This window comes from Leuciscus leuciscus, assembly GCF_965113295.1.
Source record: "Leuciscus leuciscus genome assembly, chromosome: 21".
In the NCBI taxonomy this organism is placed as follows: domain Eukaryota; kingdom Metazoa; phylum Chordata; class Actinopteri; order Cypriniformes; family Leuciscidae; genus Leuciscus; species Leuciscus leuciscus.
Genome location: NC_138745.1, coordinates 9,517,156 through 9,531,145, shown reverse-complemented (window position 1 = coordinate 9,531,145; position 13,990 = coordinate 9,517,156). Strand labels below are relative to the sequence as shown.

At 38.8% G+C, this 13,990-nt stretch overlaps 1 protein-coding gene across 3 annotated transcripts in view; it reads right to left on the bottom strand.

Annotated features, from left to right (window-relative positions):
* The window catches only part of mpp2b (MAGUK p55 scaffold protein 2b), a 53,016-nt gene that overhangs the window by 20,835 nt on the left and 18,191 nt on the right, over positions 1–13,990 (bottom strand). Inside the window, exon 1 of one of the 3 annotated variants that reach the window (XM_082152618.1) lies at positions 5,002–5,387. The exons of 1 other annotated variant lie outside the window; for it this stretch is intronic. In XM_082152618.1, coding sequence (XP_082008744.1) covers positions 5,002–5,071 — 70 coding nt within the window. In that variant the 5' untranslated portion in view covers positions 5,072–5,387. Of the gene's footprint in view, positions 1–5,001; positions 5,388–13,990 lie in introns of those variants that run through there. One more of the 3 variants, XM_082152619.1, reaches the window with a different exon arrangement.

The following is a 13,990-nucleotide window of genomic DNA, read 5'->3' as shown; positions in this document are numbered from 1 at the left end:
GAAATCCAAAGCAGCTTAAGGAGTTTTGCTAAAACTCTACACCACTCTACACTACTCTACACTCTGCACTCCTTTCTCTTTTAGATTCTTTTGTTGTTGTTGTTGAGGATGTTGTCCGTGAGCAAAGAGGATTAGGTTGCATATTCTGAGAGAGTCCTTCGCCAGCCAAACAACAACCACTGAGATTAATGCGTATGCTAAAGGAGAGCCCTCTCCAGGTATTATAGACCTCTTTGATATAATTTATACCACAGCTCTGTAATGTAAATCTCTAGGGAAACACATCCAACTGGTGTGTCTCTGAGCAGAAGGGTCAAGCTCATTACTAGCTTAATGTCGACATCCTGCCGAGACTTACTGACATTTAAGCTGAAAGGACACACCAAAGAAATACACACATTTATTGAGTCTGAGCCCTGAGACTTTTAAGCTATGCTTGATTAGAATTCTAAAACATGTTTTATGGAGAGGTGTATGGAACGTATACGTGACTAACTTTTGCAAATTTACCTGTAGGACATGCCTTGATGTTCAACAAGAATCGGTCACTGTATACTGTCACATTATGTCTGGTTTCATTCAGGTCTCTGAAATTCTGCAATGCTTATCTATATGTAAGAGTTGTATTACTGCTGTTTATTTTCCCAACTCAGGACTGAGCGTTTGGCTTCTGACTCATTTCCATTCCACCACTCCTTCAGAAATGGAGAAAGCCTGTTGTATTTAGTTTCCACACCAGTACAACAGTCATTTCCTGGAACTATTAACCTTCCTTTACACTCATACTGCATGAAGCCTGGCTGACAAGACAAATTAGGTTACAATTTGGCATACTGTGTCATCAAATTCTGTTTCTTCATTTATTTAACTTAATCATCCCATGACTTTTTAAATTTCAAATTTTGCAACTGTTTTTACTTTATGCCTGTTTTTGCTTTCATTTAGAGGGACATTTTCTCACGTGGAGCTCAAACTTGAGACTGATTGTGTCTAATAATATTCATCCAGCACAGTCACAATCAATTCATTTCATAGAGATGGCCATGTATTGAAAAAAAAATTCAGCCATTCAATGTTATTCGACGTCTCAATATTTATGTATTTGCTCTTAAATACCTTCATAGACACGTATAGTCAGTAAAAAATACATTGTTGCCAATTTGATTTGCTTTAATATATACTGTATATATGTTTAATATATATAATGTCACGTGTCAGTGTTTGTTTGTATTTTCATAAGTCACATGTCTTTTGTTCTGTTTTCCCGCCACTCATCTGTTTCCTTGGTAACCCTTATTAGTTAATCTGTCACACCTGTTTACCTTGTTAGTCTTGTCAGCTGTGTCTCGTTTTCCTGATCTGTTTCCTCATGTACTTAAGCCCTGTGTTTTGCCTTGTTCATCATCTTATCGCTGTCCTATTAAGTGTGCCTGTGCCTGTCTGTACTATACTGTTAGTAAAAGTTTGCATTGGAACTTTTTCCTTCTTCTTCTGCCTGTACCACACATAGAGATAGAGATAGAGATAGAGATAGAGATAGAGATAGAGATAGAGATAGAGATAGAGATAGAGATAGTATTAATGATTTATATATACAAAATATTTAAATAAATAGTTTGAGTATAAAAATGAAATCACTTAAACCTCCAACTCATTTCTGCAAGTATCTATTAAATGCAATCTGTTCATTCCCTAGAGCCCAAATTATTACTCACATTTATTCCTCTTCTCATTTACTTGAATAAAAATGCCTCAACCTAATTTCTAATTACATATTTCCAAACCTCTCATGGGGTTTAATCTTGATAATTTCTCAGCTTTAATGCTTTTCATTTTATCTTTTACTAGTGATCTTATATTGGTTTGTGCATTTGGTACTATACACACTCACTCATAACAGTGGCTATACTTTTTTTAAAAACCTCTTACAATTAAAAGGCCCCCAAAAATGTATTTACTAATACTAAAAGACAGATTTTGGGCCCTGACATAACTGAAAAGTCCATTTTACACTTTTAACAGCCCTCCAAAAAGGATCACTGGCTAAATATCTACAATTACAGTGAAAATATTTCAGTTCAACTCTATATTAAGTGTCTATAACTAATGTGCTAACATTTATATTGAACATTTAATACAATGCACTTATTGCGTACATACATGTTTTTACATTGTACTTACATTTAAAAATGCCTGCATGTAATAACAAATCTTTCATTTGTTTCTGTATTTACATCAATAAATACAGTGTTGACCCTTCAACCCACCCTTAGTTTTAGTAACTTAATGGAACTGTCTTGATAACTTGGGAAAATGGGCAGTGGATTTCTTGTTAGAGTGACGTGACGTGAAGGCCAAGTATGGTAACCCATTCTCGGGGTTACCTTAGTTGCTCAAGGGCACCTCAGTGGTGGGTATTGAGGGTGGAAGAGAGCACTGTTCATTCAGATGTATATCTGATCCACAGAAACTAATATTGTCAGGAAATGAAGCATGTAATAAAAATTATTCTAATATCTCCCTTTTCTGATATGAAAGGGTTTAAGTATGCAAAAACGTCTGGAGAATACTGCATTATATGTAAAGTATAAAGGTTCAGTCATCTGAAATATTTTTGTACATGAATACCCTACTTTGTTTGCCTGATCATGCATCATTACAACTATCATTATTTGTTTTTATTTTTCCTCATTTAGAAATCACTTCATAAAAGCATGGGCGAAAAAAATGTAAAGTATTGCCCAGTTCACACTAGTCTCGCGTAGTCATTCCTTTGGAATGACGGCAGGTACTCATTGGCCAAGAGGACGTTTGACCGTCATGTAAAGCAATTAATCACAGTTCATCCTGTAAATCCAGTTTAGTTGATCCTGATAAGTACGTTTGTCACAGTTGTAAACATGACGTCTTTTTTCTTCTATGAGAGGGTTTGGCGTCACAGCGGCTTTGTTTCCAGGAGGACCGTTAAAGAACACAACACACACATCTGCCGGAAACCCTGTAGAATTCAACCAATCAGATGACATATCATCTGATGTGAAATCACATATCATCCCCAGAACAACTGATTAAATCTCCTTCGCTCCATCTGCGATCCCACTGTAGTTGTGAATTTGAATCTTTGAGTTCCTAGATGCAGTCTGTCATTATTACACCCAAAATTCCCTCTACTGATTTCTCAACAGCTTGACACATCACACCAAGAATATTAAGAGGCTCATCTTGTTGGTCTTTCAAAAATTTTGATAGTAAATGTCAGCCCGCCTATTCATGCAATATACCCAGCCGGCCTACAGGTGTGTTAGCACGTGATTGAATGTAATCATGCATAATTCAACAGGCATATTGAATAGTCATGAGGCTGATGCTGCTTACTGTGTTTGGGAAGGACACGTTGTCAATATGTTGTCAACCATTTCAAGTGTCACTGGAATTTTAATTCAGGATAAAAAGTTGTGTCTAACGACGAAACTGTCCGTATAAATATGAGAAAACTGCATTTTTTTGTGAAAAGATGCAATGGAATGTATTCCACTCATAAATTACTGTATTTTGAACCTCAGAGAAAGGGAGAGAGAGAGAGGAAATGTGGAAATAAAGGACTCAGGCTCATTCTCTCCAGGCAGCGATAACAAACGCAGGATGTGCTCTCAAGCACAAAGCTAATTGGACACTAGTTTGTCACTTCTCTTTCAATGCACCACTCCCTGTCTCTCCTCTCCACACACACACACACACACACACACAGTCTGCTCTAGAGAGGAATGAAAAACATTTATGACAATTTATATGAAGCCTGTATGAATAAGGGTATTAATAATTCATTCATAAGGTCTTAGATTTTACACGATTCAATAGTATCGTACGTTATAGCACTATAAAACACATGAAATGTGCTGTTGATCACTGTTAACATGATGCCAAACATGTATAATGTTACATTCTTTATAGAACATTTTCATGTTCCCATCCAGTATTGATGTTCTGGATAAAATCTTATATTTGCAAATGTAAAAGATCAGAAATCATATCAGTTATTTTTTATTGGACATACTGGTTCTACAAGATAAATTACACACAATTATATGCGAACTTTGACACATTGAGTCATGTTGCTAAATAAGGACTAAAGACATCAACCTGCAAGAGGTGATTTCATTTTCGTAGGGAAAAGCAACACAAGCATACTGTGAATTGATTTATTTCTGTGGCGTTTTGTATTGGCTGGTTTATTTCATTCTAAAACAACCCACTGTATATCAAATATCAAGTTGACACCCTCACTTAATTTAATGTGTTAGTCCTTTACTAAACAACTGCTTACATAAGCTTTGCATCTTGTCTTGTTTTACCTGAAGTAAATTTGCTTGATCTGATGTTGATCTGAGCTCAATTTGCATTGAGCAAATAATTAAGTATTATAATGTATCAGAAGTTGTGGAAATAAATATAATAGATTGCATTATGTATGGTATATTGGTATATTTTGCATTGCATTAGGAATGCCTTTAAAATACAAAATATATACAGCAATAAAAAGCGCTACTATTTACGATTATTTATATTATTCATAATTATGGTTAGTGATTTGAACAAACTCCTAACCCTATTAAATGTACGTAACTGTTATCAAACGAACAATTAATTTGACCTGATAGAATAATAATACCATGAATGGGAAAATAGAATCACAATGATAGCAATTATAAAAAGATGTTTATAGTGCACAAATAATGCCTAATGATTATGATTCATCTAACTTTTAAACATTTTAATTTAACACCAAAAGTGGTATGACTTGATCATGTTATCAACTACAATGAGGATATGACAACTCTCGATACCAACATTTCATAGGCATTTCAATCAATTCATCCATTATTATAGTTGCATGTACAGTTATAACTGCAAAATCACAACAAAAACTAAAGTCCCTATTTATCCAGTGACACCACAGCATGCTTTTAAAGAGCTGAGCTGATAGTTTTTTCTCTGTCTTACCTCCTGGACCCTCTAGAGATCTGATCGATCCAATCTCCTCCAGGGACAATCTATAGAGACTTCCAGCCATAGTTCAAACCTCTTTTCCTGCCTTTAATTCACATGCGCTCCTTCCCTATGTTCTGTTCCTTCCCTTTTTTTCATCTCCTTGACGTCAGCATCAGTTACCAGAAATCTCCCCAACCTCTCATTCTTCCTCTTGCTTGAACCTTCCTAGATATTTAATTTCTTGACTGTTCCCACCCTATCTGGTAACACCTCAGGCTTCCTTGTTTTTCCCGTTTTAGTCTTCTCTCTTCATCCCCCCTCCCTATAAAAGGTAGTTTGAGGCAGCATACACAACTGGGCGTCTTTGCATTCTGCCTCTTAATTTGCTTCTATCTGACTCTAACAGCACTGTTTCCAAATACACAGGTTGCCAGAAAATTTCAGCCTCCTCCCCATCACTCCCTAGCTGAAGACTGTGTCTGTCTCAATGCTTGATAGACCCACTGAGAAAGCTCAAAACTAAACGCAGAGACCTAATAAGAGGAGACAATGCAGAAGAGGGAAAGACACAATATAGAAGAACAGAGGAGGAAGACAAAATGACTAATGCGATCGCGAACAAAGAGTGGAAATTCTCTGTAGGAAAGAAGAATTACTTTAAGAGATCTCTATAAAAGCTAATCTCCTTAAATGTTTCTCCTATTAAATTACATAAGAGTAAATGGAGTCTTTTATTTAAGTCTCTTTGATCTCAGATGCTGTAGATTTTCAATCTCAACAACATCTCAAACCCTGCCAATATGCGTCTGCAATCAGAGATCTCAATATTAACTTTTCAATGAAACATTTCTTGTGAGGTACCTCCAATTTGATCTGAGCTATCATATCCACACTGAAAAATAAGTAAAATTTACTCAAATTACTTCATTCAGATGTTTCAAGATAATTTTACAGACAAAATTCAAATCCAAATAACTAAGTAAAAGTGCTGCTATTTTTCTATTTTAGTGTCCCTACATTTCTTTTGTAGGTCTTGCATACAAGGTATAAAAAAAAGAAAGAAATGTTTTAAATTTTCTCGAAATACACATTGCACATTACATCTTATATCACAGTGTCTGAAATGGTTTGATAAAGGATCCTGTTTCTCTAAACCCCTCTTTTCCGAGAGCATACTCAGCTCTGATTGGTCAGATGGCCCAGTCTATTGTGATAGGTCAACAGCTTACAGTGCATGTCGGAAATGAAATCTGAATTTCAGCTACAGTGGCTTCCTCAGCACTTGTATATACAGTTATAAAAACTGTAACAATGGAGTCAGTTTTATCAAATCAATTCGAGCCCAAGTCCTTTGGAAGTGCATGCAAAGTGGATTTGCTTTCGCAGCACAGAACAGCTTCTGCTTGACATGTTGACAACATGAATCAAACTCTTCCAGGACTCAGCTAAAACTACAGTGTTTGAGGACTGGTCAAAGCAGACATTATGGGCCCTATCTTACACCCAGCGCAATTGACTTCGTACACCGACGCATGTTCCTATTTTGCATCCGACGCAAAGCGGACTTTTCCCTCCACAGATGCACGTCGGTAAATTAGGGTATGAACTTGCACTCCCGGGGGTGGTTCAGCAAAAAGAGGAGATTTTAGATATGCGTTGGGTGCAAGAGTCATTTATCCCGCCGCTATAATAGTAACAGCGCCCGAGATCCGCCCACAAAGATACTTGCGTTTCGTGTTTGATACTTGCGTTTCAGATCGTTAAAATAGGGCCCTAGGTGTGTTTTACTTGAAGCGGCACTGCACAGACTGATCTGTATATGACATCAAAGTCCTGAAAGAGCAATTCGAAAGCATACGGAACCGTCTATTCTCTAATTTCTCTAGCGGTACTTTGATGTCATACACCGATCGGTCTGAACAGCGCCGCATCAAGATGAACACACCTATTGTTTGCGGGCAGCCAATGAAGATTTTAGGAATTTAGCTGGTTTGTGCAGGAAGCAAGACTGGAATTACTGACGACTCATTTCATGCAGTTTAGAATCAGTTCTTTCTTCTTTAATCTTTGCAAACCTTTTTATCTCAGCCAAAATTAAATATTTAAATGTTTTTTCCTTGAAAAATTATTCTTCATGAATGTAACTACTTTGAGATTACTGTAATACAGACATATAATCACTGTAATTCTAAAGCACAATGTTGCTACATCAGTCATTTCTTGTTCATTGTGAAGTCACAGTATGCTATTTATGTATATTTAACTGCAATATATATTGTAGAAGTACTATTGTAAAAAAAAATTCTACAAGTACAAGAACTAGTTTCTAATAAACACCCCAATTCGTGCAAATGTTTAGTGTACTGTTACCATAAACATAACCTTGCAAACAATAAATCTAAACAAAAAAACAAAACAAAAACAAAAAAAACGAGAATGCACATTTCTAATAACTGGCTGAAGGAGTCATGCTGTATAATAAGTTAGTTGTCACGATGTTGGCAGCTAGTGTTTGTGGCAAACTGGACCTTATTATGAAAAGTATCAACTGAGGTGATATATCGAGAGCAAAACGAGGACTCTGGTTGACACTGACACTTCAGTAATGGCAATGAAAGCAGTTTCTTTAGTTGATCAAGGAAGAGCAGGGGATGCTCACAAGTGCTCATTAGCTAAGTGGAAGGATGATTAGGTTCTTTCCAGTGCTTAGAAAAAGAGCCTTGCTAGTGCCAACAACAGGCAACAAAAACGTTCTGACATCCCTTTTAATGAAGACCTTTGACAATCTTGTCCTAACACACCTAAGAACCTATCAGCTAAAGGCATTCTGTCCAAGAACCATTTTGCCATGCACTTCATTCAGTGAGTAATCGAGCTGGCCTTCTGGATCAGCATGTTTAGGTGCTTAGAATCTGCTGAAATAGCATTGCTCCCTCAGCACAATGCAGAAAAGCATGCTGGATACTAGAGACTCGTAACGCTACATGTTTAAAACCTGAGCAGCATTATAAAGTACAGCCCACTATATACATACTGACAGCCAAAACTTTGATTTAAAATCACCCGATTCACAGCGTATTAGTTGCACAGAATTAGTTTTTAGGAAATATGTAAATTAATTGTTACTTCGGATGTTATCTCTAATGTTTATTTCAGGCAGGATTGGCAATATATAGAAATCATTATGATGGGTGTGTCTACTGCATAACACAAAATATATTTGATCTAAATAATTATGTATTAAATATTAAACATGAACATAGTGAATGCTGTATACTGGTGGTGGTTGAGGTTGAGACCCCCTGATATAGGAAATGCGCTATAAACGTAAATACCTCATTCATTCGTTCGTTCAATCATTCATATATCTGGGATTATAAGCAGAAACTGATTTGAATACAATAAACATTATAATAGAAGCCTCTATTATTATATTGTATTTGCAACAGTATAAAAGTTTCTAAATAAAGCTTAAAGTCCATACGCAATCAACGTTATTTCTCTCAAAAGTACGTTTTGTTTCCTGATGTCTTTTTTATTGACCAACATTCACTTCTTACTAGCATGACAGTTTGCATGGGAAGTGTTATTTGTATATATTGTTCAATTAAATTATTAATTTAATCAATGTTTAAGTTGTTATCTTAAATTATTTCAAATACATGCTGATGCTGTTAACGGAATCATTTTTGAATCATTTACAGTTACAGGATTGTATAACACAATATAATCATAACCACAGTGAATGCACTTTTTGTATTCATGCTGGTTTCATGTTTACATTTTTTTTAACACTTTATATTCTCATTTGTTAATGTATTAACTAACATCAACTAAAAGTGAGCAATATATTTAATTAATCTTGGTTAATGTTAGTTAATAAAAAACTAATATTTGTTGTTTATTAATGTAAGTTCACCATGAATTAAGAAATGTTAACAACATTTGATGATTCTAAAAATGTATTGGTAAATGTTTAAATGAACATTAACTATAAGATTAATAAATATTTTAAATGAAGTGTTGTTTATTCTTAGTTCATGTTAACAAATGTAGTTAACTATAACAAATGAAACTTTATTGTAAGGTGTTAAACTTTTATACCATTTTCAAGAAAAGTTTGAATGAAATGACTGTCATGTGGTGTAATCATCAAGTAACATATTTTCCCTATACCTTGAATACATATGCATCTCAATCATTATTTTCCAAAAAGTTTTTACATCCATTTTTCAAGGTAAAAAGTATTTTTCACAAAACTATTATTTAAAATTAAGTTTTTAAGCGGAGCCACACAGAATGATATTTGACAACCTGAACCTTGTCATAAAATATCAAATGATCAGTTATCAGTGGAGAAAATAATTATAGGAAATTATAATTAAAAATGAAAAAAGCTAAAAGGTTTTCTTCTTAAGATTTTTTTTCATCGGACAGTTGTATCACCTTGACATTTTTTACTTTATGCCCTTAAAACATCCAAATAATATCCAAATAATTTTGAATTCAGAAATGTAAAAAAGCTAACCACAGATAAGGTGTATTCTTCCACTGTAAAAACAGTCTTTACCAAATGACTCATAAATCATGTTTTAGTATGTTTCCTTTAACCGATCATGTGAAGCGAATTTAGCCTGCACTTCCAATGACAGGATCTGGGGAGGCCTGGTGAGGCCTACTACCTGATAACCAGAGGGCTGGCTACCTAGTACCCGTATTTGGGAACTCGCCTTTAGGGAGGCCTAGTGAGGCCTACTACCTGGCAGCCAGTAAAGCTAGCTGTGCAGTTGCCCATCCATGGGACTTCGCCTTCAGAGAGGCCTGATGAGGCCTACTACCTGCCTTCAGGGAGGCCTGGAGAGGCCTACTACCTAATAGCTATCTAAAAACTGGTAATTGCTATGAATTGCAATTGTTGTCAGTCCCAGGGCGGCCTGCAAAGTCTTGGGGCTCAGTCTCGGAGCGGCCTATTAAAGCCGGTAGTCTGAAAGTTTTCTTTAGATAAGAAACTGATTGCCATGGCCGTAAGGTTGGGGACCGAGCTACATGGTGGCCTGATAAGACCAACTGCCTAACAGTGGTCAATCCTATTCGGCTGATCATAATTGGGGCTAGCCTCCAGAGAGGCGCACTGAAGCCAACTGTCTGATTGGCCAGCAAATTAACCGTTGAGCACTCCATGATGGAGCTCAGGGTCAGGGAGGGTCAACACCTGACCATCAACACCACTGTTTGTCAGCCAAATTCATACTGCCGGGGACTTGCTATCAGTGAGGCCTGGTTGGGCCTGCTAGCTGATAGCCAGTTTATTCTGCTACACACATATACCATTGGGAACCAAACTACACCAACACAAATATTGAGGCCACCCACAGGAGGCGTAATAAGGCTAGCTACCTGGTCGCAGCTAAAATGTATGTCCCACAACGTAAGGACTCCCTTCCGGGGAGGTCTGTTTAAGGTCTACTACCCATCAGTGAGTCTACTGCCCGAACTACAAAGGCTAACCACCTCAGGTAAGCTGGCCTACCGCGCCCTCTTGGGGGCTGCCCAGTCAAGGAGGCCTGCTGAGGCCTACTACCTACCGACTCAGCCTTCATTGGCAGATAAGCTGTTTACACAGTGCCTACAGCATCCTGGTACCTAATCACATTGCCTATGGCAGTGTACTCAGCAAAAAACGCAGCACCCTTTAAGAAAGGGGAGTACAAATTACACCACTCTGCCTCAACGGAGGCCCCAGAGTCAGGGGCCTACCATCTGTACGCATGGACGTTAGCTCATGGCAATGCTCTGGCTTCATGGGAGCGTTCTTCGAAAACCAAAAAGAAATGAAGGTTAGAACTTTCCGCTCGACCCGAGCCAAAATGGTGCGAGGTAGGATAATACAGAACTGAAGTGAAGTACTCAGACAGGGGAATACTACCACCTCACCCTGAGATTTAACAGGGTGCGGGCCCGCCAGCGGCTCTAGAGGTGACAGAATTTTATCTGCGCCAAGCCTAGGGGAGTGGGGCTTGCTTGTAAGCCACCCACCTACAACCAGACGCTCAAGCAGTAGCTCAGCAAGCTGTGTGGAGCCTATTCTGGGGGCCCAAATCCATATGCTAGTTCTGCACGGCGGGGTCGGGCAGACAAAACCCAGTCTCTTCGTGAGGCGAAAGACGACCTAACCCTGCTCAAGAAAGACCCATTGTAACGGGGAGGACTTATTGAGGCCTAACCCAGGGTCTTTATAAATCATGCCTCTGCACCAACTCTTCATTACTCATTACTGCATTACTCTTCTTACCCCAGAAGGTTTGAATTTGTTACCATTAGTCAACACATTAGGTATTAGGTACTAACAATGAATGAACAACAGTTATTACAACATTTATTAATCTAGTTCAGGGGTATTCAATTAAAGTTCTAAGAGTTCCGGTCTCTGTATTTCCTTCCCAGTGGAGGTTCAGAGAAGCAACGCGCACGGAATGAATTAAGCGATTCAAGAGGATATAGAGGCGAAAGATTATTACCTTAAAGGACAAGTTCGGTATTTTACACTTAAAGCCCTGTTTTCAGATCGTTTCTGATGAAATAGAACGGTTAAGATTGAAATTTGGACACATGCTGCTGGCCCTAGAATTTTCGGTTTCTGTGGTAGCACCCCCCCACCTCCACAATGGTTGCATAGGTGCACTGGAACAATCCTTCCTAAAACGCATGAAACTTTCATTTACAAAGACGTGAAACTCACAGAGTGGTCAGGGGTGTTCACTGATATGCTCACACAAAAATCGCTGCAAAAGATGCTTTCCAACAGGTTTTATCGTAGTTTTTTAGAAACTCCATTGACTTGTATTGGATGTGCTGTGAGGTACGGTATTACTCCGCCGCCAGAAACGGAAATGGGGTTGTTTGTGGGCTGGAGTGTCTATTATTCAAGCTCTCAACGGAAGAATGTACGGGTGTGAGGCGTTTGGAAAAATAGGTCCACAGTTTTACAACGAATGGTAAAACACCTGTTGGAAAGCATCTTTTGCAGTGATTTTTCTGTGAGCATATCAGTCAACACCCCTGACCACTCGGTGAGTTTCACGTCTTTGTAAACGAAAGTTTAATGCGTTTTAGGAAGGATTGTTCCAGTGGACCTATGCAACCATTGTGGAGGTGGGGGGGGTGCTACCACAGAAACCGAAAATTCTCGGGCCAGCAGCATGTGTCCAAATTTCAATCTTAACCGTTCTATTTCATCAGAAACGATCTGAAAGTAGGGCTTTAAGTGTAAAATACCGAACTTGTCCTTTAAACGAATATGAGCTTGTGGTGTGTACAGTAAAATGGCACAATTATGTCCCACGGTCCGGATGGAACCAAGCCAGGGCCCAGGTTCCGCAATTTGAATACCACTGATCTAGGTTAATGAATTCATAAATATACTGTTGTTCATTTTTAATTCATACTCGTTAAAAATACATAAACTGTTCATTTGTACAACTTAAAAAATGTTTAGCATACGTTCCCACAAATGTGTGCGTAATAATCTGTTACAGCGGATCAAAAAACAAAAAACAAACACCTTCACAAAAAGGGCTTTTCTCTCTCTCACACTCTCTCCTAACAGCGTAAAGGTCAGCTCCACGCTTCAGAGCAGCGACCTTCCACATGCAGCATCCCTGCCTCTGGCTGCCTGTCGGCATGCATGGGAGGCCATTCCAGGAGTATATTCCAGAGTCCTGGACACGATCAAATGAGGCTACTTACTCCAGTTTGCTCAATGACCCGCTTCAGGGGTAAGGTTCGGACAGTCCGGTCTACAGTTAGAGACAGCTAGATGCATGTTTATCAGTTTTCGCGCATGCGTCGTGGCGCTCTCGTGAACTCATGTCAGAGGCCCACACGGAAGAAAATGAATAGTTGAATAAAGTTGTTATTTTTGGTTTTTTTGCACACAAAAAAGTATTCTCACTTGATAAACTTAAGGTTGAGCCACTGTAGTCACTTGGACTATTTTAACAATGTCTTTACTAACTTTCTGGGCCGGCAGATGCAATTACCAAGCAGCCTATGAAGGAGTGAGACAGCTCTCAGATTTCATAAAAAATATCTTAATTTGTGTTCAGAAGATTACAGGGTTGGAACAACATGAGGGTGAGTAATTACTTACAGCATTAACATTTTTGGGTGAAATAACCCTTTAAGGCCTTTCTGCCAGACCTGAGAGGCCACCACGTCATGGTCTGGTCGGAAAACATGATGGTGGTCACCGGTGGACGCCTCCTCCTGTGGGCACAGCACAACCTCCGCTCATGTGCCGGGCAGGCTGAACCAGAGTACGATCTCCTCTCCCAAGCGGCAGGCTTTGCGGAGCCTACAATAAACAACATTGCGGAGACGAAAGCCCCATCTACAAGGTGCCATTATGCCCTTAAGTGGTCTCTCTTTTCCGACTGATGTGCAGTCCGGAATCACGACCCTGTAACTTGTGATGTGGCATTAATCCTTTCCTTTCTACACAAGCGGCTGGATGACGGGTGAACCCCATCCCTGTTTAAGGTCTATTGTGCCGTACCATGCCCCCATTGCTGGCCAGTCATTGGGTAGGAACGATCTGATCATTAAATTCCTTAAGGGAGCCCGAAGACTAAACCCGACTCACCCCCATAAGGTTCTGACTTGGGACCTGTCCACCGTCCTCAGGTCCAAGGTCCCCGTTTGAGCTGATACAGTCAGCCAGATTATGGGCACTCTTGCTTAAAATCGCTCTTTTGCTAGTGCAGGCATCGGTTAAGAGAGTTGGTAACCTGTAGGCACTTTCTATTAGCACATCCTGCTTTGAGTTTGGGCCAAATGACTGTAAGTTCATCCTTAATCCAAGGCATGGTTATGTGCCTAAAGGCCCCGATATACTCACAGTGAGGTTCTTTTTCGTTCTTCGTTTAGGGGTAAAACGAAGTTTGAAATATATGACCAGCGTTACACTGTTCGCAAACATCAGACACTGGCCACTCTGCTGAGA